We start from the raw sequence: 27463 nt of genomic DNA on the forward strand, positions 1-27463 counted from the left end.
TTCTGAGAGCAGTACCAAACGCTTATTTGGGCTTTCTTCTTCTTTTCTTGTGCCTTTCCTTGCCCATCCTCACCACAATGAAGTGCAGAAGCAAGGGAAAGCACACACAGGAGATCTCTTGAGAAAAGATGTGGCTGCATTTCTGCTTTCCTTGTATGCAGCATGGACAAATCCCTGGTGTACGTGCTTCAGAGCCTTTAGATAAGCTATGAAGGCATTGCAACACTCAGAAACTTATTTTAAGTGGAGGCCACATCATGGGTTGCAACTGTGGGGTGACCAGCAGTGCACAGTGGGCAATTTTCACTTGACTTCAAGTCAAAAAGGGTGCATATGGTTTGTGCAGCAGGAGCTATCAGAAGGCCAGCTCTGCCTGCATCACACAGCATTCCTAGGAATGAGCTGTACCCAAGGTGAGTGACTGAGTTATAGCAGCAATTGCAGAGTGATTAAGAACCTCTCAGACACCTTGGAAAAGTTGGCTTATAGAAAATAAGGGTATCAGACCTCCACAAACAGACCTCAGAGCTCCAGCCTAGCTTGCTGTAAGATGCTGAGATGCAGAGACTGGTGGCCAATCTGTTTGTGGTTTCTTGCAATCAAACAAAAAACAGGCAACCTCCACAAACAGTCTAGATAAGCCTACTTTATTTTACATTTGCACCAGGTGAGGGAAATCTGTTCATCACAAGGTCAGTCCCTCACCGCTGATGGGCAAAAAGTAAGACACCAAACCACCACTCAATATAGATGGAACACAACTTTAATTATGTAACTCTGCAGCTGCAAGCTATACACAAAGCAAGTGCTCAAGTGAAGAAAGAGATTGAAATTCTACAGAAGAGTAACTGATACACAATTATCTTAATCCTTAAAATACAAAAATGCTGCCAAAGACCTCAAACAGAGGCAGCACAAATATCCCCATAATAAAATTCAGAAGTCTCCCTCATTAAGGGAGTCACAAGAATCACTCACAATACGAATGTAACCTTTGTGAATAGACTAAATCTGGTCACGTCTCTGGGCACTCTTCCAAAGTATTTTTAAATGGATCTATGTGGAAAATGAACAATTGAGACTATGAACAAACATCTATTTACTATTCTTTGGTAATTTACTCACCTTGGACTAACACCAGTAGCACTGATGAAGGGACAATACAATGGACTCAGTGATTTACAACAGTCCCAGAAAACACCTTGGGAGAACAGTAGCACTTCTCCTTGGCTGAGCTGACAGTACAACAGGGAAGGCTGGAGGAATGACCAGGAACAAGGTGTCTGTGAAGAGAGTGGGCATCACCAACAATGCTATGCTCAAGCATTGTAGCTTCAGTTTCCATGGGAATGTCTGTTACTTAACACTTGATTGTTGTTTAGGGCTTGTTTCCCAGTACTGCAAACTGGGCATTACTGAACATAAAATTCAATAGTTTGATTGCATGTGATTATAAATATGAAAAATGTAGTCTACTTAAAAGAGGCAAGAAGTAAAATGAACAGCTTCCTACAATCAATAGCAGCACGAGATCCCATATTCCTGAAAAGTTGAATAGCAGGAAGAGAGGACTGAAGGTCTGCTACAATTAGTTACCTTCCATCCTTGCTGCCTAATGCCAGATAAACCAGCCTGTTTCCCCCCTTCAGGAACACACTATTACATTGTGTAATCCCATCAGCAAAAGATGTAAGTCAGGGTCTCACTACTTGGCATTATTGATGGAGATGCTGCGCACAAAGACAAGAGGGACTGTAAGGACGCAATCAGACTGTGGTAAGTAGCTCTGATAAATCTGGCAGGAACTCTTGCAGAAACTAGAGTCACTCTACCATGGCAGCTGTAATCTCCAGCAGAGATAGAAGAAAAGAGCATGTCCCAGTCTTGCCTTTTCTCCTCAGCTTCAACTGCTCATTTGGCACCAAAGCAGTGAGGCCAAGGCATGCACTCTGCTCCAGCATTCATTCCAGCAGAAGATGGTAACAAGGCAAGAGTTCCTGGTGCCTGCTGGAAGGCCAGGAGTAGCACTCTGGAGCCCTGCATTTTAGCCTAGTATTAGATAAGATCACCATACCTAAGTGCATACACTTCACAGCTGGACCCAAAAGGCACTGGATCTGTTCTCCCCACCCACAGTCTCAAGTAAAATCCAAGGGAGTTCAAACAGAGAAGGCAGTAGGGGAGTCTGGGGAAAGACTGAACACCTCCTGCTGCAAGCTAGATGACAGCGGATACTAACGCAACATGAGCTAACAGCAAGTTACCTTGCTATGTGTAAGCTTTTAGCCTGCGTTAGACAAGTCTGAGACACGCTCTTTAACCTTAGAGGAAAAAATAGTTTCTTTATTCCATTAGCTTATGAGAGCAGATAGCTAACAACCCTAGCAACCAGAACAGATATAAAATGGAAAAAAAATTCTATAACCTGGGACAAAAAACCTGGGCTTTAGACTGTCTGAAAATAACCCATGAGCTACCACAGCAGCATACTTGGGAACCTTGGCTTGCTTGGAAAATAGTTTAGTTCATTTTTTCTTGTCATTAAAACTCGTATCCCTAGCCCCCATTTCCTTTCATCACCACTGCAGGCCCCTCAATGTAATGTTATTCTACAACAGCCACACTGCAGAACAGCCTGTTCAAACTCCAGCTGTGCAAGCTGATACCTGGATCAAATACAGGAACAGAAGATCATGTTTTTGCTCCTGGCACTGCTGAAAACTACAATTAAAATGTAAATGCACTTTTGAGAACTCCTGTGCTTCTGCAGTTTGGGCTTGATGGGTAATACCCCTGGGGAGTCTATCCCTGGGCTCCAATGAGTACAGCTTAAAATTACTGTATTCCTTTACATATAAACAGAATCATTAGACTTGTACTTTTAAAAAATAAGATCAACCCAGGCCAGGGCCAGGCTCTGCAGATAAAGTAGCTTATCTCTTATAAATATTTTTAATATTTTTTAATTACAAGTAGTCCTCACTCCAGGTAATGTAACTGACAAAAAGTACCTGCACACACACAGCCCCCAGACTTTCACAGAAAGTGCAGGAGCAACCACTCTATTAGAAAGGAATCCTACCTCGCAGCAAAGTAGGGGAGGGGGCATGTGGCCAAGATAACCTAAATGTGGGGAGTCATTTGGAGTAAATAAAATAAAAACAGATATCAAATGCCCATCATATAAAGGATCAAGGAGATTAAAACAAACAACTGGTTCAAAGAGATGTTGGAGCTCTGCTGAAAGCCAACAGAAAACTCTGACAAAAAAATAACTTGCATTTAAACCAAAATTCAATGGCATCACACAATTTCATTCAATGTTAAAACAAAGGAAAAGAAAGTAGAAAACTGCGTAAGGATCAGCATTTGTAAAGAGTTATCATTAGCTCCAGAGACCAGCGTAATTCCCGTGAAGTCCTGAAGGAAGAGGGCCGCCTGCCACAAAGAGCTTTGTTCCAGATGAGTCGTAGCAGTGGGTGTAAACAGCATTTGGGAAGAAATTAATTTCAGAAAAATAATTCCTCCAGGTTTCATCATGATTCTGTTAAAAGAAAGCTGAGATTGTTATTGTTGCCAAACAAACAGAAAAACTTGTTTTGCAGCAGCAGAATGTAGTTTCTAGGGCCTAAAAGGGATCTCTTCTGTTAATAAATTCTGAAGTTTCAGACAGATCAACTTTAACTGGAAGATACCAGAGACTTCCTGAAGCTTTTTCAGAGGTTTGCACAAAACACTGGTGGCACATAGGGTGAAGGGTAGGGAAGACAACAAGTTCCGTTAGTTTCTAAAGTTGCACAATAAATAGAAAAGATAATGGCTTTGTCCAACTTCTCTCCATTTACTGCTTTAAAGCAAAATACAGGAAACTGAACTCAAGTGCCTGCCATAGCATTACTTCAGAAAGACACCATTTTTAAAATTGTGTACAGTTTAATTAAATCTCTTAATTTGAAAACCATTTTAAATTAGCACGTCTTAAAGGAAGACAACATTTGAGGTATTAACAACTAGAAGTCTATGCTTTTGACTATAACAAAAGATATAAAATCTATGAGTCAGTTTATAAGCAGAGTAGTCTGCCTTACATTCAAGCAACCAGCTACTCAAGACCCTTCATAAAGTGCCTGTGAAAGCAATTTTGCATCATTTCTTTGTTTTTATTATTACAGCTATATGACCATAGTTTTACTATCATGCATTTCATACAATTACCATAAAAACAACTCACTTGAGCTTTGTGGTTACAAGCTACTCACCAGCCAACCTTTCCCTGTAGTCAGCTTCAGAATTTCACTTCCTCCTAATTTCTGCTTCTGTCCATAGCAGGCACGTGGGGGCCTTTCATCCAGGAACCTCTGGGCTCTGATATCATAAAACAGTAATGAACCATGCCCTGTTCCCACTGTGATGATGTGTTCATAGAAGCTCACTGATCGAATGCCTGTCAAACAGAGAAATGACATACAGTTTGGTGAGGATGAGGGATGAGAAGCTTTGGTTCTGCAGTGCTGTTGCTTGATGTCTAATATTTTCTTTAACAAAAACTACCTACTTGTTTTTTCCACATCTTATCAGTTTACCCACTGCTGTGGAGCAGTGCAGATAAATCCCACCCGTACTACTGAAGCAGCAGCTTCAATTACACATACTATTCCCCTTCTCAGAGGCCATTTGCTGCACTGTTGGCACAAAAGTACAATGCTACACTTTCAGCAGGCAACAGCTCTACCAGGAAAGCAGAGATTGTAAGACACTTAAGTTCAAGAGAAGCCTTGTTCTGACTGCAATGAGTCTTAAGTAAATGCAGCATAGAATTGCTCAGGTTGGAAAAGACCTTAAAGATCAGCAAGTCCAACCAGCACATAACCAATCTATTCTAACTCTAATAACCCTCTGCTCAATCATGTCCCTGAGCACCACATCCAAACGGTTTTTAAATACATCTATGGATGGTGACTCAACCACCTCCCTGGGAAGCCTATTCCAGTGCTTAACAACCCTTTCTGTAAAGAAGTGTTTCCTGATGTCCAACCTAAACCTCCCCTGGTGCAACTTGAGGCCATTTCCCCTCGTCCTGTCACCTGTCACCAGTGAGAAGAGACCAACCCCGCTTTCACTGTAAGCACCTTTCAGGTACTGGAAGTGAGCAATAAGGTCTCCCTTCAGCCACCTTTTCCCCAGACTAGACAGTCTCTCCTCGTAAGGCATATTCTCCAAGCCCTTCACCAGCCTTGTTGCCCTTCTTTGGACCTGCTCCAGTACCTCCACGTCCTTTCTGTACTGAGGTGCCCAAGGTGAGGCCTCACCAATGCTGAGGTGAACAGAACACTCGAGGTGAGGCCTCACCAATGCCGAGTACAGGGGCACAATGACTTCCCTGGTCCTGCTCACCACACCATTCCTGATACAAGCCAGGATGCCATTGGCCTTCTTGGCCACCAGGGCACACTGCTGGCTCATGTTCAGCCGACTGTCCATCCCTACGCCAAGGTCCCTTTCCATCAGGCAGCTTTCCAGCCACACCTCCCCAGGCCTGTAGGATTGCCTGGGGTCGTTGTGACCAAAATGCAGGACTTGACACTTGGCTCTATTGAAACTCATACAGTTTACATTGGCCCATCGATCCAGTCTGTCCAGGTCCCTCTGTAGTGCCTTTCTCCTCTCAGGCAGATCAACACTCCCTCCCAGCTTGGTGTCGTCTGCAGACTTACTGAGGGTGCACTCAATCCCTCATTAAGATCCTTAATAAAGATGTTAAATAGGAGTGGCCCCACACTGAGCCCTGGGGGATGCCACTCACAACCAGCCTAAAACTGGATTTAACTCCACTGACCACAACTCTTTGAGCCCAGCCATCAGTGTTTCATCCTGGGTTAGGTACTGGGACCGAGTACATGGCATGACCAAGTATGTGGCAACACACAGTGAGAAGAATGCTTTAGTGCTGTTTTCCCACGAGCTCACCCCTATCTAGATACCTGCCAAGTTGTGCTAAATGGCCATGTAAGAAAATTACTCTCAGCTGCCACCAGATGCATTTTGCTGATCAACAAGAGTAGCTCTATGCATGCATAACTATAATAACTGCTAATCATTTTGCTAAGGGACATCAAGATCTTAAATAATTTTGAAGTCTAAGAATAATTATTCAAGATTGTCAAATAAGTGCACGTTCTTTATAGCTGGCATCTCTAACACTTCACCTAGCAATGAAAGCAGAATAGGTATCCTACAACCCAAACACCATCGCATTTCTCAGAAAGTCTCAAGGAGGAGATTCTGTGAGCTTCTATATAGGAACTTGCAAGGCATCCTGTCATCTGTTCCCTATTTATTGTGCAAAAGTTTGCTCTGTGTAAGTATCCTACCCCAAACTACCCAGATGAAGAAATTACCATTTCCATGCTTTCTATTCCTTTGTAACATTTGTTACAACGCTTTGGGTTATAGAGTCTTTTTTTCCTAGGCCTGTTTAAAGCATCACTAAATTGCAAGTACTCAAATAGGAGGTTAAAAGATCCACTTGCAAACTACTGTCACTATACTGAGTGAAATTGGAAGGCAGTGAAACTTGTATCATCCTAGAGTACACAAAAGATATGGACACAGCCAGGGAGTTTCCACCTTTAGGGTCCTAACTAGAAACACATCCTCATTTTCCCAGTTCCATAACCTGATGTTATATCCACAGCCACACACATCTGCAACACATGCTTAGAACAGGCAAAGCTACATTTTGTCACGCTTCAGAAATGAACTGAAGTCTGCAGGATATTAGGTAGGAAACCACCGTGAAGTTCTCACATTTACTACATTAGATTTACCAGATGCATACAAGAATGTCCAATTTAATTCACAGCTATAAATGCACACGAGTAGGTCAGAGACATCTTCCACCCACTACAAGGTCCTGGCTCTGGCAGACAAATACAGCCCCATCTTGTTTAATATATTTATTGACGACCTAGATGAGGGGATTGAGTGCACCCTCAGTAAGTTTGCAGATGACACCAAGTTGAGAGGTAGTGTTGATCTGCATGAGGGTGGGGAGGCCCTACAGAGGGATCTAGACAAGCTGGATCGCCGGGCTGAGATGAATGGGATGAAGTTCAACAAGGCCAAGTGTCAGGTCCTGCACTTTGGCCGCAATAACCCCATGCAGCACTACAGGCTTGGGGATGAGTGGCTGGATGACTGTGAAGAGGAAAGGGACCTGGGGGTGGTGGTTGATGCTCGGCTGAACATGAGCCGACAGTGTGCCCAGGTGGCCAAGAGGGCCCATGGCATCCTGGCCTGCATTAGAAATAGTGTGGCCAGCAGGAGCAGGGAGGTGATCATCCCCTCTACTCAGCACTGGTGAGGCCGCACCTCAAGTACTGCGTTCAGTTTTGGGCTCCTTACTACAAGAAAGACATTGAGGCCCTGGAACACGTCCAGAGAAGGGCAATGAAACTGGTGAGGAGTCTGGAGCACAAGTCTTATGAGGAGCGGCTGATGGAGTTGAGATTGCTTAGTCTGGAGAAGAGGAGGCTCGGGGGAGACCTCATTGCACTCTACAGCTTCCTGAAGGGAGGCTGGGGTGAAGAGGGGTTTGGCCTCTTCTCCCAGGCAACAAATAGGACCCAGGGAAATGGCCACAAGTTGTACCAGAGGGGGTTTAGGTTAGACACAAGGAGAAACTTTTTCTCTCAGAGAGTGGTCAGGCACTGGAATGGCCTGTCCAGAGAGGTCGTGGAGTCACTGTCCCTGGCAGTGTTCAAGAGGCGTCTGGATAAGGAGCTGCAAGATATGCTTCAGTAGCTTGTGGTAGCAATGGTAATGAGAAGATGGTTGGACTAGATGATCTTATAGGTCTTTTCCAACTTTGTGATTCTATGATTCTATGAACTTCATGCTTTTTCATACTGGCTAAACACAGTCCTGCAAACAGCAAAAAAATAAGTATGTCTCTTTATCAAAAGTTATTAAGATGCATCTTAAAAGGGAAAAACATTTCTCACTCTACAATCACACCTTACTCATGTTGTTGTCCCAAAAGCAGATTTGTTGCCTGGTGTGCAGTAAGTCAATCATCACACACACACAGAAGAGACACTGCTTACTTATTTGAGGATTATGCAAGCCTGGGTGCTCAGTGATTTCCCACAGATCAAGCACACGCACAAAACTACCAGCACAATATTTATACACAGAAGTTACAAAGTTAGTAATACTCCAGTTCATTCTTCTCACAATTACTGGTTAGTAACTTCCATACAATTAAACGGATTCGTGGACCTTGGTTATTTTTTGCCGAGTTGGCAATAACCCCAAAGCATCCTGATTAATTTTCACAGAATCACAGAATCACAGAATTGTAGGGGTTGGAAGGGACCTCTAGAGATCATCGAGACCAACCAAAGCAGGTTCCCTACACCAGGTCGCACAGGTCCAGGTGAGACTTGAATATCTCCAGAGAAGGAGACTCCACAACCCCCCTGGGCAGCCTGTTCCAGTGCTCCGTCACCCTCACCGTGAAGAAGTGCGAAACTTCCTATGCTGCAGCTTATGTCCGTTTCCCCTCGTCCTGTCTCCACGTACCACTGAAAAGAGACTGGCCTCACCGCTATGGCCGCCACACCTCAGATATTTATAAACCTGGATCAGGTCCCCTCTCAGTCGTCTTTTCTCAAGGCTAAACAGACCCAGTTCACTCAGCTTTTCTTCATAGGGGAGATGCTCCAGGCCCTTCACCATCTTTGTGGCCCTCCGCTGGACTCTTCCCAAGAGATCCCTGTCTTTTTTGTACCGGGGAGCCCAGAACTGGACACAGTACTCCAGATGAGGCCTTACCAGGGCAGAGTAGAGGGGGAGGATCACCTCCCTCGACCTGCTGGACACGCTCTTCTTAATGCACCCCAGAATGCCACTGGCCTTTTTAGCCACGAGGGCACACTGCTGGCTCATGGCCAACCTGTCGTCCACCAGGACGCCCAGGTCCCTCTCTGCAGAGCTCCTCTCCAGCAGCTCATCCCCCAGCCTGTATTGGTGCATGCAATTATTCCTCCCTAGGTGTAAGACCCTACCCTTGCTTTTGTTGAACCTCATCTGGTTTCTTACTGCCTAGCTCTCCAGCCTGTCCAGGTCTCGCTGAATGGCAGCACACCCTTCAGGCGTGTCAGCCAATCCTCCCAACTTCGTATCATCAGCAAACTTGCTGAGGGTGGCCACTATCCCCTCATCAAGGTCATTGATGAAGATGTTGAACAAGACCGGACCCAGCACAGACCCCTGGGGGACACCACTGGTTACAGGTTTTCAGCCAGACTCTGCACCACCAACGACGACTCTCTGCGCTCTGCCAGTCAGCCAGTTCTCAACCCACCTCACTGTCCACTCGTCTATCCCACACTTCCTCAGCTTTCTTATAAGGATGTCGTGGGAGACAGTATCAAACGCCTTTCTAAAATCAAGGTAGACTACATCTACCGCTCTTCCCCCATCCACCCAGCATGTGACAGCATCATAGAAGGCCACCAGGTTGGTCGAGCACGACCTCCCCTTGGTGAACCCATGCTGACTACTCCTGATAACCTCCTTTTCTCCCAGTTGTCTGGAGATGGTATCCAGCACAAGCTGTTCCATCACCTTTCCAGGGACAGAGGTGAGGCTGACAGGCCTATAATTACCTGGATCTTCCTTCTTGCCCTTTTTGAAGACTGGAGTGACATTGGCTATCCTCCAGTCTTCGGGGACCTCCCCTGTTATCTAAGACCTCTCAAAAATGATGGAGAGCAGTTCAGCAATGACCTCCGCCCTCAGCCCACGTGGATGCACCCCATCAGGTCCCATGGACTTGTGGACCTTAGTACTGCCTAGGCGCTCACGCACGTCCTCTTTCCTGACTAAAGGGAAGTCTCCCATTCCCCAGACCCTCTCACTAACCTCCAGGGTGTGGGATTCCTGTGGGAGAGCCTTTTCACTGAAGACGGAAGTAAAGAAGGCATTCAGTATCTCTGCCTTCTCAGCATCCCCCATTACGAGAACCCCCCCCCTCACTTAGTAAGGGGCCCACATTCTCTCTAGTTTTCCTTTTGCTATTAACATACTTGAAGAAGCCTTTTTTATTATCCTTTATCACTTTAGCCAGATTCAATTCCAGATGGGCCTTAGCCTTCCTCGTTGCATCCCTGCAGGCCCTGACTACATTCCTATATTCTTCCCAAGTGGTCAGACCCCTTTTCCACATTTCATGGACCTTCTTCTTCCCTTTGAGCTTGCGCATGAGCTCCTTGCTCATCCACACCGGTCTCCTGCCACCTTTTCCCGATTTCTTGCTCACAGGGACGCACCGATCCTGAGCTTGGAAGAAGAGCTGTTTAAATGCTGACCAGCTCTCAGAGGCCCCCTTACCTTCTAACACCCGAGCCCACGGGACAGCTCCAAGTAGGGCCCGGAAGAGATCGAAGTTGGCTCTCCTAAAGTCCAGGGTAGCAATCCTACTTATTGCTTTGTTTCTTCCACTCATGATCTTGAACTCCACCATCTCATGATCACTACAACCCAAACTGCCCCCAACCTTTACTTCCTTAACAAGTCCATCCCTGTTGGTGAGAATAAGGTCCAGTAACACCCCTCCCCGCGTCGGTTCCTCCACCACCTGCATCAGAAAGTTGTCTTCAACGCACTGCAAGAACCATCTGGACCGTGCGTGCCTGGCCATGTTGGTCATCCAGCAAATATCCGGATAATTGAAGTCCCCCGTAAGCACCAGTGCCTGGGAATGTGACGCTACATCCAGTTGCTTATGGAAGGCCTCATCAGCCTCCTCATCCTGATCAGGGGGCCTGTGGTACACACCCACAACAGTGTCACCCTTACCAGCCTGCCCCTTGATTCTCACCCATAAGCTCTCCACTGCTACATCACTCTCCCCCAAGTGAAGTTCAATACATTCTAGCTGCTCTCTCACATAAAGAGCAACTCCACCACCCCGCCTAGCCAGCCAATCTTTCCTAAAAAGCACATAGCTCTCCATGACAACAATCCAGTCATGCGAGCTGTCCCACCACGTCTCCGTGATCGCAATGAGATCATGACCTCGCGACCGCACGCAGAACTCCAGCTCTTCCTGTTTATTCCCCATGCTACGCGCATTAGTATACAGGCACTTAAGAGAAGCAGCATCCCTCCACCTCTCTCCAAGCCTTTGAACTCCACTGTCTCCACCCATCAAGTTCTGTTTTTCCCCTCAAGGCCCACAGGATCTGGCAAGTCCCTGGTTAGGGAAACTAAGTATTTATTCTCCTGATACCTACTATAACTGTAGCTCAGTTTGTTTAGAATTAGCCTTCAACAAAATTGCTTTTTGGCAGTGACTACTTGTGAGCAAATATTTTCAAGGATGAAATACAGGAAGAATAAAATTTCATTAAAAAAAGCTGATGAACACTTTGAGAACTCATTAAGAATCGCACTCATTTCCACTGAACCAGACAGATGCACTAGCTCCACAAAAACAAGATCAAATATCCCACTAGTTGTATGTTTTTGTTGTTCTTTTTATGCTTTAATTAGAAGATATTTTAAAATAACTTTTGCTACTTCCATACATTAACTATATTGTATCTTAAATGCAGCCCAAGGCTCCCTCAGTATGGTCCCTGGACTCACATGGTTTAGCTGATCATAAGAGATCATTTGATTTCAGAGCTTGGTTTTCCTCAAAGAGGAAAGAAAATTTTAAACAAACAGGGTTTTTATGTGAGCTGTTTAAAAAACAAAAACAACAACAACAACAACAACAAACAACAAACAAGTACTTATCTTACTGCAGACTTAAGTTGCTACTTTCTGCAAGCAAAAAGTTCAAAGCATCCTTTGAGAAGTTTCTTACCACTGCCTCGTTCTTTGGAGCAGACAGATTTAACGTTGTGAGAAGGCTGCCTCGGATCCAGGAAGGAGACATGTGCCTGTGATCCTACTGCATACACTGACCACTCCTGACCATAAGCCAAACACACATTCTCTCTGCAGTATGGCAATTTTGTGGACAGTAACTGGAAACAAAGAAGAAAAAAGTCAATCCATTACATTAAAAGAGCAAGAAATTTTAAAAAATAAATCTGTAAGCTATGTTCAAGGAAGCAGCAGCACAAGAACTGCAATTAAACAGAATTTAAGAGAAAAGCAACAACCTGACTCACATGAAAGAGACAGGACACCTTACTTGAAGCAATCTAAGATGCTGAAGGCTGGGCTTCAGAATTTTGTAAAGAACAAGGGATATTTTAGCAAATTGTTCTGCATTTTTCTCTGCTGTTGTTATTGCTTCAGCAGATAAACAGATGCACCTGCTCCCTGCTGAAAAGGCTCACCTTATATACAAACAGAGATAGATCTTATTTTAATCTATAGTCACACTTCAGCATGTTTAACTTCCTTTACAAACATTGGTAAATAAGTGCTCACTCTCTGTGCAATAACTCACTCAATTCATGCAGAATCAGCAGAAGGCTAAGAGCAGTGCGTTCATCTCCTGAAGCTTTATTCATTTTCAAGAGGGGTACATTTTATTTTACAGAAAGCTTTTAACTATTTTACACACACTACTTTCCTCAAGCATTTAAAGCAGATGAAAAACAGCAAACAGCAGTAACTGGTAGACAATTTTCAAAACGTAACACTAAAACAGAAAAGGTACCTTTGACAGCGTGTGCTCCGCTTTCCAAAGATGAAAGTACCCATCAAGGGACACAGCTCCCAGCTCCTATTAAATAAACAAGCAGAGTTAATTTCTGTGTTATAAAAGCCTTTAAAAACATCACACACTGCTGGGCATGATGTATATTCACCTGTAATCCTGTACATGCTTTTACCAAAAAAAAATTTTCACTTCATATTGAACTTGACTGAACACAAAGTACAAAGGTGCTAGGTGGAATAAGAACTATTAAAACTATCAAAAATAACTTTGGATTAGATCTTGTTGGACGAACATGCAAATTATTAGACAGTATAAACTGGAGTTGGCACCTAGCAGCTTCCACACTGATTCTGACTCTGGCACTACTCTACTTAAAAAAGCTGTACGAAGTCTCCATCACAGAGGAGTGATTAGCATGATGAAAATGCCAATAGAAGCACTGTCTTTCTTAAAGCATGCTCTTCTTGACTTCAGATTTCTGTTATTTGAGGGCAGAAATAAAAGAAGGAAGAGCTGCTACTCCTACTTGCTCCAGTAAAATTCATCTCTAGTATTAATAAAAGGTCAGCACTGGGGAGGTTAACATTTACTGTTTGACAAATGCCAGTAACACCAAAGCAAACACTGGTGCCTGTCCTTTGTGTCAATCACCTCGCTTGATGAACAATTCAGTAACAATTCAGACATCAAATCAGGAACTATCTGACTATTAGCTGGTCTTCATGAAAGGTGAAGGAAAGCAACATGAGCACTCAAGACTAGTTACAACAGTAGGTTTGGTACTTCTGTTTCTTGAAGGTGCTCCCCCTTACCCTTCTTTAGGGTACAAATCAAAAGTCAGACTCACAGTAAACTGTTCCTTCTCAAGAAGCACACAAGTCTTTTCACTTGGGGGGCGGAAGGAGGGGGGAAGCAAAAGCAGACAAAGCAGATGAAAATAACCATCTCATATGGGAAAGACAAAAGGATCATTATACTGCCTCTCCAACACAGATGGATTCAGAACACTTGATTTAGATTACTTTTTTTCTAGTACATCTGGACAATTTTAGACATTTTCAACCATCCTGAGTATCTTACTGACCTTGTTTTTATTGTTGAAAGCCAGCGCTCGAACTTTGCAGTTGTCAGGATTGGTGTTCTCTTTAGGGATATCCTTCAGAGCTCTGTGTGTTATGTGGGCATAGACAGGAACTTGAGACAAGTTGTGCCTAGCATCACTTCTGGACAGCACATCCTCTGTGACTTCCCAGAGACCCATTGAACCATCTCGAGAACCTGAATAAATAGTAACAGCATTTCATATATATGAAACCATACATATACACACACACATAAAGTTCCCCTTATGAAATACAAACTAATAAACAACACAGTCCAAAAGTTGGAAAAAAATCTACTGCTATTAGTTTAACTCAACTGAACACATTGTTGGGTGTCATTAATTAGGATTGATAACATGATCTTCCTGAGCTATGAAGTTATAATATTGTGACTTCATTGAAGTTTTTTTTTTCCCTATACTTTTTTCTAAGTATTGAATCTATTTTCAAGTAGATCAGGATGCATTAAAAAAAACAAAAAAAAAAAACTTGTACAACCACCACTAGTGATTCACAAGTGAGATAAATTCTGACATGACTGAACAGTCAACACATTTAGCTCAGCTTAGCAAGGCTAAGTCTGCTAATCTAATACAAAAAGCCTCCAAGAAAATGTAGTTATGTCTATGTCAATTTTGGATCATTTGATTTCTCTCACTGCACAAGTATGCCAATGCAAGCAAATGCATACTTGTGAACTAAAAAGAAACAGCCATTTTAAGTAACAATTTTACTGTAAAACAGATTTGATCCAAACTTTGCTTAAACCTGTACAATGTCGTCTTCAAAGAACATAAGAAACTTAAGCTGAACAAGCAAGAAGTTGTATTTTTCTAAGGAATCTGGAGATGTTAAGCCAAAATATGAATAAAAAAATAGGTGACAAAAGCTGAGCCTCTTTGGTTCATAGATCAATGAAGATCTAATCCAAGGTTTATGCCCTTCTCTTCTGACATTTATATAATTACGTTTCAGTCAGCCCTGACACATTTGACTCGAAATTCAGTTTCTTCCCTACACCATTTGAAAACCACTTCCCTTCTCTCACAAGGAAAGCCGAAGTTACATTTCCATGCTTTGAAGATGCTAGAAAAGACTGAACATCTTCATCAGCCTGTTAAGTTTATAGATTTAAAAATATATAAATTCTTATGGTAAACTCATAAGAAGCAAGCTACAAACACAAGTAAATAAACCATCTTCCTGCAGTAGTGTGTACCAATACATCTTGTTGCAATACTGTATAGACGTCTTTGCCCCGTAGCAGATGAATTCACTGTATTTGTTACTATCAGCCACTAGACAGACAGAAAAAAGAACTTCCAATGGCATAGCACAGGAGCAGGTAGCAAGTGACAAAACATCCTGTCACTCAACTTACATGCTGATGGTTTCTAATAGCACCTAATCTTGTTACAGAGACTGAATGCCCAGGAGTAGAATTTCCAAATATCTTGACTCACTTGAGGAGGAAGCAGTGCATTTTAGTAGCCCTAACAGCCATAAAAAGACAGTGTACGTTGTTTAACTGGTTAGCCCTGAAGCCAAGAAGAGTATTATTTGTTAGCCTAGGCTCATCCTGAGAATTATTCACCTCATTTTGAAACCTTTGGCATGGAAATCTTTGTCCAGTCAGTACAGCAACGGAGACATTCTCTCTCAATCATGGCTGCTTAAAGTTAAGTATAAAATTAAAATTCTTACGGAGTGCTGATATAAACTGCTACATGTTTTAGAAGCAAACCCTGGTCTTGCTCTTACTGAAACTAAGTAGTAAGACTAATCAAGCCCATGGCCCAGTTTGCTCTCTTTAACAGTTCTGACAGTGGTGAGATGATGTACTGTCAAAGCTCTAACCTCAGGCTAGAAGAAAACAGTATTTTATGTCAGAGGAACAACTGCTCATCCCTTCCTTTCTATGTCATCTGACCTACCCCAAGAAACATAAGAAGAGTTTTGAAACAAGAGTTCTTTATTTAGTTTCTCAGTTCAAATAAATATATTTGCTAATTCCTAAACATCTGGAGCTTAAATATTCCTGGTTAATTGTTTCAGATAAAAGTATTACTTTAATCTTGCTGACTGAAGTGCCAGAGGTTAGTTGTCTTTGTTTCCTCCCTGTGTGATTGGTGAAGTTCTCAAGAATTCAGTTTAGCATTCAGACCTGCTTCTTTGCTTTTGACATGTTTTCCCTTGGTGTCTCTCATCTGGAGGCTAGAACTGATATCCTGCTAGAAGTTTCATACAAGAGTGAACATGACATTTTTTTACTCACACCTCCACTCAACAGTAACGATGCTATTTCACATGCTGTGCCCCAATGTGATCTTATCTCACTACTGAAAAACCATAATAATCTCTGTTGTTTTCTTCAGTCTTAGTAGCAGACTTAAAATTATTTTTGTAATACAGACTTTTAAATCAGCACCATATAAAGATTGACGTTAATAAATTAAAAATCAAATTCCCAGGTCTAGCTTTTTTTTCCCCTCTATAAAAGAAAATCCTATCCCAATTAACAATTAATGTTAATTTGATTTTCATATGGGACAGTCACAATATTCTATCATCTCAGTTTGACAACCATGTGAAGCATTATATCCTGACAGCACAGAAAGACAGTAAACTACCATATAAATGCACTGGAATATTGGTACTGTTGCCTTTACACAAGTAATTCTTTATGAAATTATGCTCATTATCCAACAAGTTTCTAAGAAATCACTAACTGATCTTTTCCATTATTGGTTTCTATATTAGCTGCAGGCATGTGGCACGTACATCTGCTGGAAAAGTAGCATGGCGAGCTGTAGACAACCCAAAAGGCTCCTGAAATGCATTGAAGACAACTTCCTAGACCTGTTGCTCACCAATGCAAATGAAATGACTGGTGACATCAGGATTGGAGGCTGTCTGGGCTGTAGTGACCATGCTGTGGTTGAATTCTTGCTCCAGAGGGATATGAGACAGGCAAAGAGTAAAGTTAGGATGCTAAATTTTAAGAAAGCTAAATTCCAGCTCTTCAGGGAGTTTGTCAACAAAACACCCTGGGAAACTGTCCTCATGGGTAAAGGTACAGAGCAGGGCTGGTGAATCCTTAAGGAAGCTCTCCTTAGCATGCAAGAGCTGTCCATCCCCATTTGTAGCAAGTCAGAAAAAGAAGGCAAGAATAAAGTGTGTTTCAATCAGAACCTACTGATCAAACTGAAGAGCAAGAAGAAAATGCACATGCAATGGAAACAGGGACAAGTACTGTGGGAAGAGAATAAGGAAGCTGCTAGGCTGTGTAGAGATAGGGTCAGGAAAGCCAAGGCTCAGCTTGAACTGAACATGGCTAGGGATGCCAAAAAGAACAAGAAAGGCTACTGCAGATACCTCAATCAGAAAAGGAAAGTCCAGGAGGGCAAAACCCCCCAGGGAGCGACACAGGCAAGCAGGTTACAACGAACAAGGAGGTATTTTGTTTGGTTTGGTAGGCAGTTATTGGGCAAGCAACGTCCCTCCCACTGTAAGCAGAGATCAGGTTCATGACCAACTGAGGAACTTGAACATCCACAAGCCTACGGATCCCAATGAGATGCATCCCAGAGTCTTCAGGGAATTGGCTAATGTAGTTACCTGGCCACTCTCAATGATATTTGAAAAGTTGTGGCAATCAGGTGAAGTCCCTGGTGACTGGAAAAATGGCAACACCACATCCATTTTTAAATAGGGTAAAAAGGATGACACCAGTATCTACTGCCCTGTCTGTCTCACCTCTGTGCTGGAAAAGATCATGGAGCAGATCCTCCCGAAAGCTATGCTAAGGCACATGGATGACAGGGAAAAGATACTGGAGGACCAGCACGGATTTGATGGATAGACTGTTCAATGAATGAAGAAGCGGCTGCAGGATTGAGTCCAGAGAGTGGCGGTCAATGGCTGTATGGGGCTGCTGAATCACGGCCTGAACCTTTGATTGATCACTTGAGGCGAGCAATGAGTCAGCCATGGGAGCCTGGCTCCACCTCTCCTAGACCCATTTAAGAGCTGACTGCCAGTGGGGAAGGATCTCTCTCTGGAGATCCTCTCCATCAGGAGTTCATCTCGTGAGCCCAGGACAGGGTGAGTAACTTTTTCTTATTTCTCCAATATAAATTATATTAACCAAGCTCCTGGATATATATCTATACCATCTGTATAACCATTGATTAAACACCATCTGTATATCCATTGATTAAACAATTGGTGAGCCAGGCAGGCCAAATCCACTTTACATCATGTCTCTCTTATGGAATTTCTGTAAATGGGTCAAGGGGGAGAACACCATTCCCCTTGATAAAATGATCCCCGGGCAGATCCTAGGGTTTCTGGGATCTCCTTATTATCAACTGGCAACTATAATTGAGAAATGGGGTCCCCTGCGTACTTTGGGGAATATTTCCCCAGTACGCTTAACAGAATACTTTCAGGGACTGGACAAAGATGTCTTAACTACGAAAGAAAGGCAATTAGCTGCATCCACAGTGGCATGGCCACTGTTGAATACTTTAAATCAAACAGAGACAAGATCAGATAATTTAGAAAATGAAAATCAGCTACTAAAAGCTCAGACTGACAAACTGGAGCAAGAACTTAATGTATTGACAGGAAAAAAAACAATTTTACAGTCTCTAGGTCAGGTCCGTACTATTTCAATAGATGATAGTCATACCTCTGAAGTGGCGGACCTGGTTCAAGAGGAAAACAGGAGTTCCAAATCAGACCCAGAGGTTCCAGTTATGGTGGATCCCCTGGAATTCCATCCTATTATAACTCAAAAAAAACTAAAAAGGTGCAAGATAGACCAGCAGGGGTGGCCCCTGACCAATGGCCCCCTGCCAAAACGCATTTGCATGTGACAGCCAGACCATACACTCCTACTGAATTAACGGACCTGGTGCAGCGATTTCGGCAGAGGCCGAGAGAGAGTATACCTGCATGGCTGCTCAGGTTATGGGATTCAGGAGTAGAAAGTGTTATGGTTAATGGGCCAGAAATGGCAAAGCTGGCCACCATAACATTACATCCTGCTGTCAGGCAGAGACTATCCAGTATACCAATGAGAACCACTCAATAATAGATTGGTTAATGGCAGCATGCCGGATGGTCTGGCCAAATAAAACAGATATTCCCCTAAACATAGGACTATGGTCCTCCATGGAGGATCTTCAAAACTACATTCGCGAGTTAGGCATGAGAGAAGCAATATATGAAGACTCATATGATAGCCCGGATATGATCAAGTTCTCGGCGGGCATGCGAGATTTAATTTTACAGGCCCCTTCCCACCTATTTGGGACCTTGGTTTCAATATTAAACCCTCTGGTGACCTCTGAAGCCATAGTTCAGCAGGCTGCTCAGATAGTAGCTGATCTGGGGGAGACAGAACGCCTACGGACTAGGCGCAACATTCGGATGTTAGAAGAAGCTGAGGTCCTGCCGGTGACTAAAACCAAGACGCTGGCTATTCGAGCTCCTCGATCGGGACCCATAAGGATTTCCCGAAAACAAATGTTTAATGTCCTAATTCGAGCTGGGGTCCAATTTGCTAAGATTGACCGCCAGCCCAACCATGTCCTTCTCCAGCTTTGGAGACAGCTAAAGGACAATCAAAAATTTCAAAACTATCCTAAGAAACCAAGAGTAAGAATTATAGAGAGGATACCAACAACAGCATGGAACCTAGAGGACTTCATTGTTCCTAATAGGAAAAAAAAAAGCCGCCTCAAGTGTCTCGGGCCACGATGCCTGAGCCATTGGAAGCAAAAGAATTGGCCCTAGCACAGTTCATGGCGTGACGGGGGATGTTAGTCCCCCTAGGGCCTCTGGACGGGACCGGAGGCCCTATGTAGAATGAACGATTTTATTGGTCCCGAAAAAATATTCAGAGAGTTATGGCATTAGTGGACACTGGAGCAGAAACATCAATCATTTACGGAGATCCAAACAAATTTCATGGAAACAGAGTGATGATTGGTGGTTTTGGGGGACAAACTATTCCTGTCACCCAAACATGGTTAAAATTGGGGGTTGGGCGTCTCCCACCCCGGGAGTATAAGGTATCTATTGCCCCAGTCCAGGAATACATCTTGGGCGTAGATATTCTATGCGGTCTGGCTCTCCAGACAACCGTGGGAGAGTTCAGACTCCGACAGAGATGTATTAGTATCCGGGCGGTGCAGGTAATATTAAGAGGCCATGCAAAACATGGGCCAATTTGCCTGCCGAAACAGCGCCGGATTACTAATGTGAGACAGTACAGACTCCCGGGTGGGCAGAACGAAATATCAAAAATGGTGCAGGAATTAGAAAAAGTGGGCATTATAAGACCTGCCCACAGCCCATATAATTCCCCCATATGGCCAGTGCGAAAGTTGGATGGCACATGGAGAATGACAGTAGATTATAGGGAATTAAATAAGGTCACGCCGCCTATTCATGCAGCCGTACCCAATATTGCTTCCCTAATGGACACATTGAGTAGGGAGATAAAAACCTCTCGTTGTGTCCTACATTTAGCAAATGCGTTCTTCAGTATCCCAATTACTGAAGAATCACAAGATCAATCTGCATTCACATGGGGAGGCAGGCAGTGGACCTTTCAGATCCTGCCACAGGGGTACGTGCATTCACCAACGTATTGTCATAATCTAGTGGCGCGTGACCTGGCCGACTGGAAAAAAACGGATCATGTTAACTTGTATCACTATATTGATGATCTCCTGCTGACATCTGACTCACTGGAGGCAGTAGGACAGGCGGCGGATTCATTAACCGCCTATTTACAAGAGGGGATGGGCTATAAATCCCCAAAAGGTGCAAGGTCCGGGCCTGTCTGTAAAATTCCTGGGGGTGGTTTGGTCAGGAAAGACCAAAGTACTGCCCAGTGCTGTCATAGATAAGGTTCAGGCGATCCCAGTCCCTACAACACCGAAGCAGCTGCAAGAGTTTCTAGGTGTATTAGGTTATTGGCGTTCTTTTATACCTCACCTAGCGCAGCTGCTAAGACTACTGTATAGACTCACAAAAAAGGGGCAGCTTTGGGATTGGGGGAAAATAGAACAGGACGCTTTTCAACAGGCGAAACTGGCAGTTAAACAAGCCCAGGCATTGGGTATATTTGATCCTACCCTACCAGCCAAGTTAGATGTTCACATCACTCAAGATGGCTTTGGTTGGGGCCTGGGGCAACACCAGAGTTCTGTTCGGACCCCCATTGGTTTCTGGTCTCAGGTTTGGCACGGAGCAAAAGAGAGGTACAGTATGATTGGAAAAACAGTTATTGGCTGCCTATTCAGCACAGCAGGCAGTAGAGCCAATAACTCAAACAGCTGAAGTTATAGTCAAGACCACTCTGCCGATTCAGGGGTGGGTAAAAGATCTGACCCACCTTCAGCCAATGGGCAGAACTGCGAGCCGTGTGGATGGTTATAACTAAGGAACCTGGTGATGGTATCCTGAACATCTGTACGGATAGTTGGGCTGTGTACCGAGGGCTCACTTTGTGGATTGCACAGTGGGCCACCCAAGAATGGACTATCCATGCCCGGCCGATCTGGGGCAAGGACATGTGGTTAGACATATGGAATACAGTCAAACACAGGACTGTACGTGTCTACCATGTTTCAGGTCATCAGCTCCTACAGTCACCGGGTAAAGATGAAGCCGACACGCTGGCCTGAGTTCGATGGATTGAGAATTCACCATCCGAGAACATCGCCTGTTGGTTACATCAGAAGCTACGGCATTTGGGACAAAAGGCAATGTGGGCAGCTGCTAAAGCATGGGGACTGCCCATACAGGTACCTGACATCGTCCAGGCATGCCGGGATTGCGACGCTTGCTCAAAGATGAGACCGAGACTGCTGCCCAGAACAACAGCCCATCTTGCTAGAGGACATAATCCTCTCCAGCGATGGCAGGTCGATTATATCAGGCCCTTCCTCGGACTGAGGGGGCGAGATATGCCCTGACCTGTGTTGACACCGCAAGTGGGCTACTGCAGGCTTATCCAGTACCGAAAGCAAACCAGGCATATACCATCAAGGCACTCACAAAACTGATGTCTGCCTACGGGACACCTCAAGTCATCGAGAGAGACCAAGGAACTCATTTTACTGGTGCACTGATATGACACTGGGCAGAAGAAAATAACATCGAATGGCGATTCCACCTGCCATATAATCCAACGGGGGCAGGCCTCATCGAACGTTATAATGGTATTCTTAAGGCTGCCCTGAAGACAGACTCCCAGTCCCTGCAGGGGTGGACAAAAAGACTGTATGAAACCTTGCGAGACCTGAATGAAAGACCTTGAGATGGTAGACCCAGTGCCCTGAGAATGTTGCAGATAACGTGGTCTACCCCGCTTAGGATCCAAATTACGGGCACTGATCCTCAGGTAAGACCCCTGATTGGTAATGAAAATAATCTTCTGCTCCCTGCCCCTGAGAATTTAGATCCTGGCACCCACAGAATAGAATGGCCATGGAAGGTGCAGGTAGGACCCAAGTGGTGTGGCCTACTTGCACCTTGGGGGAGATTGTTGGAGGTGGGAGGCTCAGTAGTCCCTCCAGTAATAGGTACATGGCCTACTGATGTTTGGTCAATACTCCGATTTTCATTGCTAAAGGGACTCCCATCATGTCTCCTTTGGTGCCTGATATTATTATGCAGCCGCAAACATCCGGCCAGAAAGTGTGGTACAGGCAGCCAGGATGTGCCCCTGTACAAGCGGAAGTGTTGACCCAGGATAGAAACACGGCCTGTATTTTGCCCTGGAGGGCAGACCTTCCCCTCTTGGTACCTCTGAAACATCTGTATTTCTCCCTGTGAGTCTTTAAGCCTTCAGGATCACCGGAAGGAATGAAATGTCATCAAAACGTTCCAGTGTTACTGTTAGATCATGTGTAACACCCGGTGATGGTCTGCATGGGACTGATGGAACATAGGACAGACCTGTACCTCATGATCGTATGCTTCCGGTAACATCATCAAGCGCTGGCCCATAAAAGGAAGTCAACTTTCACCAATCGTCACTCATCTTGAAATTTACCAACGTGTCACAATGAAACTGTATAAGCGTCGTGGTGTATTGGATCTCTGTATTAGGGAAAGCTCACCCTTTTAGTCAACCCAATCATTGGGTCACGCCGTGAAGGGGTGGAGTGTATGGGGCTGCTGAATCATGGCCTGAACATTTGATTGATCACTTGAGGCGAGCAATGAGTCAGCCATGGGAGCACAGGTGAAGACAATTCACCTGTACTGCAGGAAGGGGTGGAGCCTGGCTCCACCTCTCCTAGACCCATTTAAGAGCTGACTGCCAGTGGGGAAGGATCTCTCTCTGGAGATCCTCTCCATCAGGAGTTCATCTCGCGAGCCCAGGACAGGGTGAGTGACTTTCTTTTATTTCTCCAATATAAAATATATTAGCCAAGCTCCTGGATATATATCTATACCATCTGTATATCCATTGATTAAACAATGGCTCAATGTCTGGATGGAAATCACTGACAAGTGGTGCCCACACAGGGGTCAGTGCTGGGATCAATACATTTTCATCAATGACATCAACAGAGGGATCAAGTGTACCATCAGCAAATCCACTGATGACACCAAGCTGTGGGGTGCAGTCAACACAGCAGAGGAAGGGGATGTCATTCAGAAGGACTAAGACCCATTGAGCAGTGCGCCCAGGTGAACCTGCTGAGAATGCACCTGGGTCATGGCAACCCCCGCAGCCAGTACGAGCCGGGGGATGTAGGGATAGAGCACAGCCCTGCTGGAAAGGACCTGGGGGTGCCGGTGGATGGCAGCTGGGCATGAGCCAGCAGCGTGCCCTGCAGCCCAGACAGCCGGCCGGATCCTGGACCGCATCCAAAGCAGCGCGGCCAGCAGGGCGAGGGAGGGGATCCTGCCCCTCTGCTCTGCGCTGTGACACCTCACCTGGAGCGCTGCGTCCACAGGCGGAGTGCTCAGCACAGCAGAGACGGGGGCCTGTTGGAGAGCGTCCAGAGGAGGGCCGCACAAAGGATCAGGGATGGAGCAGCTCCCTACGAGGACAGGCTGAGAGAGCTGGGGCTGTGCAGCCTGGACAAGGGAAGGCTGAGGGAGACCTGGGGGCGGCCTGTCTGTATCTAAGTGGGGCTGTAAGACAGGGATGGACTCTTTATCAGTATCTGTGGGGATAGAACAAGAAGAAATGGCTTCAAACTGAAAGAGGGGAGATTTATATTGGATATAAGGAAGAAGTATTTTTACAATCAAGGTGGTGAGGCACTGGAACAGGTTGCCCAGAGATGTGGATGATGTCATATCCTTGGAGTCCCTGGACAACCTGATATAGCTGTGCATGTCCCTGTTCACTGCAGGGGAGTGAAGTATAGATGACCTTTAAAGGCCCCTTTCAGATATAAGGATTCTATGAGTCTATAAACAGGCTTAACTAATAACAAACTGGTAATACAAATTAAGTTTTCATTAAAGAGTCTTCATAGGATTTCTGGAAAACACTATTGCTCTGCTGTATTCCAAAGCCATTAACTCATAACTAACAGCCCCTCTTGAAACTCTCCCTCATGCAGAATCCTTCCTTGCAAGTCACTGTTTAGAGACCTACTCATGACAACATCTATTGAAAAGACAGTAAATTTCCTCTATTTCCAGAAAAATCGTATCTAGGTCAGGCACCTACATATAAAACAATGCTAAGCACTGTACTAAAAATCCAGAATAGTTCAAATAACCAAAGTAGTTCCAAATAGCTTCAAATGCAGCAGTATTCAAAACAGATCATGCTGACTTAGAAAACAAATTTAAGATACTAAAAAGCTACATGAAAATTAAATATTATTTAGAGCTCAAAAATGAGAAATTGAAAGTTCTGAACTGAAGGTGCGAACACAGGTTCTTTGAAATTTTCCTTCTCATCCCCAAGATGAGTTTTAAGTAAAGACCCACACAGCTCTACTTACAATACCAGGTATGAATCAAGAAAAGCATTTATACAGACCAGGTTTAAAGTCACTTCCCGGATCAGCATAAAACATTTAAGAAAATGGTTTAGTGATTACAGTGCATTGTTTAAGACACCTGGGTTCAGGCAAACTCAAGACTCAATTTGTCTAATCATAAGCTCCACTCAGACATAGAAAGAATAGAATTCAGACTGTGAATGGGCTGAAACCACTTTCAAGAGGCTTCCTGTCTTTCATTGACTAAAAGAAGCCAAAGCAGTCATGCTGCTAGTCAACTCAACTGATACAGTCAGCTGCAATGACTCTGAATGGCTAGGCACTGAGATAAGTATCCTCAAAGTAGGTCCCATATAGACCCACTCTATACTTCATGTCTAATCATGCCCATAACTCAGTGAAGGACTTTCACATAAAACATCAAGAATGTTGGCATGTGCTTCATTTTCAGGTAGACACTGGGGATGAAGAACCACAAGGTCACACCAAAAGGAGCCAAAGGAAGGAGTCTTGCAGCAGTAGGACTATCCTGTTTTGGCTACAGATTGTGGAGCCCGTAGCCTAATAATGTTTCAGCACAGAATACTGAAGGCCACGGTATTCAGAATGAGACCCTTTGCCTAATTAACCACAAAAATCAATGCTAAATTTAACAACAGTGAGTACAGCAATGAGCTCCTTCGTCCTCCCGCTGCAATTGCTGGAAATCAAACAGAAGCACTTGGAACAAGAATACTGCCAGACAATCGCCACTGTTAGAAGTGCTCTCGTGCACTGATAAAGGCATTTCCTTAAGGCTTGTACTAATGCAGTACACCAGTATAATAAAATATTGATAGAAAAAAATGAATTTACCAGAAACAGCCATAGTATCACTGATCCATGCAATTGAAAATATCCAGTCCTTATGTCCATCCTAAAAAGAAAAAAACAGTCAGACTTGCTGTGCCATTATATTCTCAAGTAGTCTCTCAAAACAGAGAAGTATTCTCCATTTTCCAGTTTAGTACAAGCACCAAAAAAAAAAAAATTCAGACCTACATTAAAAATATCATCCAGGTAAAATTCCAGTATCAAGATGGAGCAGCTCACATATCCAACAGTAATTTTAAATTTATTTTGATAAAGCTAAACATACAATTAACAGAGAGCAAGTAAGTTATAGAAAAACAGACCTCAAACCAAAGCCAAACTGATCTCAAATCTATGGACTTAAATTTCACTTTTCAAGAGCAGTGTTCCTTACCTTCACAAAATAGATATTTCCTAAAATACATTTCTCTACTACAGATAGTAACTAAAACATTTACAAAACTAAACTTACTAAAACTGTTTACAATATATGAATAATTTTTTCAAGACTATTAATTCAAGAATCTTCTATTTAGTATGTAAAGAAACATGAGGGAGGATAAGTCTCCAAGCCTCTAGTTCTGTTTGAAAATCTGCAAAGTCACAGCTGCATGCAAGCGAATATCAAGTCATAAAAATCTTCATAGCCAGCTGCAGGAAGGCCTGACTATGTGCTACAGCTGAAACTCTGACCTCCGCTGTCATTAAGTCCTTATTCAAAAGGAAGGAGAAATGACAGAAGGACTAACGGGACATCACTGCACTCATTTCAGCCTTTTTCTTTTCAAGAATGGCTATTTTACAAAAGCATGATGACATTTCAGAAGTAGATTCTGGTACAGCTTACATCAAAATGCCATAAGCCACAGAGTTAGAATTAATCCTCAAAGCCAAGTTCTGCCTCTAGAATAATGCATATGTAAGCTGCATTGGAAAAGGAAAAACTTGAACAATGCGCATCATCTTTTCAGTTTCAAGAGCTTTTTCACTAACAGTTTTGTGCCTAAATTTCAATCTTCATCATCATAATTGAACTGACACTTTAGATTTTTTTTATACAATTTCAATGCTTAAAAATAATCTGAAGTGGACCCAAATGAAAGCAAGGAAAAGGAAATCAGAACAACCTCACATGTTTATGTTCACACTCATATTTAAGATACTTTTTTAAAAAAAAGACTAAATCAGAAGTGTTTCGAAACTTTCAAAAATTCAGAAATTCTTCACTCTTCACTACAAAACTCGGAAGTCTTAGCCTTGCTCTGACACCTTGGGCACTTCAAAGAAGCAATTCTTATAAGTAACAATAAATTTTCCCAAATATTCCCACTTACATCTCCCACACAGACAGGATCAAGTGTAGGCAGACGATAAATTGCAAGACTGTTGGGGTTGTCTCCACCTGTAGCCAGAAGGGTTCTTGAGGGGTTGAGCTCAATGGCATGAATCCCACAGCCCTGTTGGTTCACCATGCCAGGCTCACGGTCTTTCAGAATAGGAATCTTGGTGATTTGACCAGTCTGGACATCTACCACAAATAACTGGAAAAAAAAAAAATACATAAGTCACCATTAAACAAAGATCAGGAAAACAAAGCATTCAAAGAAATTTGGTTTTGAATTACTCTTTCCTCTTTTTTCTCCCCAGACTGAAACCCACAAATGCTGCAAGTATGACTGGGAAAAAAAAAAAAAAGTACAAACTGCTACTTAAAAGAAATAAAACCCACTTTAACTAAATTGGTTTATTTCAACAATACAACTTGGTTTGCAGAGCAATGGAACAGAAAGGAGAGAAATTTTACATAGAAGGCTTCTCATTTA

The 27463-nt window shown here is 43.6% G+C and overlaps 2 protein-coding genes across 3 annotated transcripts in view; one reads left to right on the plus strand and one right to left on the minus strand.

The window, feature by feature from the left end:
• Positions 1-745: 745 nt before the first annotated feature.
• Positions 746-27463, minus strand: part of DCAF12 (DDB1 and CUL4 associated factor 12) — a 36533-nt gene continuing 9815 nt past the window's right edge. For both annotated transcript variants that reach the window (XM_085212916.1, XM_085212917.1), the window contains exons 3-9: positions 26975-27181; positions 25644-25704; positions 13773-13966; positions 12686-12751; positions 11879-12041; positions 4260-4444; positions 746-3544 (exon numbers count right to left, since the gene is read on the minus strand). In XM_085212916.1, the coding sequence (XP_085069042.1) occupies positions 3386-3544; positions 4260-4444; positions 11879-12041; positions 12686-12751; positions 13773-13966; positions 25644-25704; positions 26975-27181 (1035 nt within the window). In that variant the 3' untranslated portion in view covers positions 746-3385. The remainder of the gene's footprint in view (positions 3545-4259; positions 4445-11878; positions 12042-12685; positions 12752-13772; positions 13967-25643; positions 25705-26974; positions 27182-27463) is intronic.
• LOC146542123 (uncharacterized) lies at positions 17919-22072 on the plus strand. Its single transcript, XM_085212915.1, is given in 3 exon segments — positions 17919-18590; positions 18593-18857; positions 18860-22072. Coding segments are annotated over 3 exon segments (1539 nt in total). The 5' UTR covers positions 17919-18050; the 3' UTR covers positions 19594-22072.

The sequence above is a fragment of the Meleagris gallopavo genome, chromosome Z (genome assembly GCF_905368555.1).
Source record: "Meleagris gallopavo chromosome Z, MGAL_WU_HG_1.1, whole genome shotgun sequence".
In the NCBI taxonomy this organism is placed as follows: Eukaryota; Metazoa; Chordata; class Aves; order Galliformes; family Phasianidae; genus Meleagris; species Meleagris gallopavo.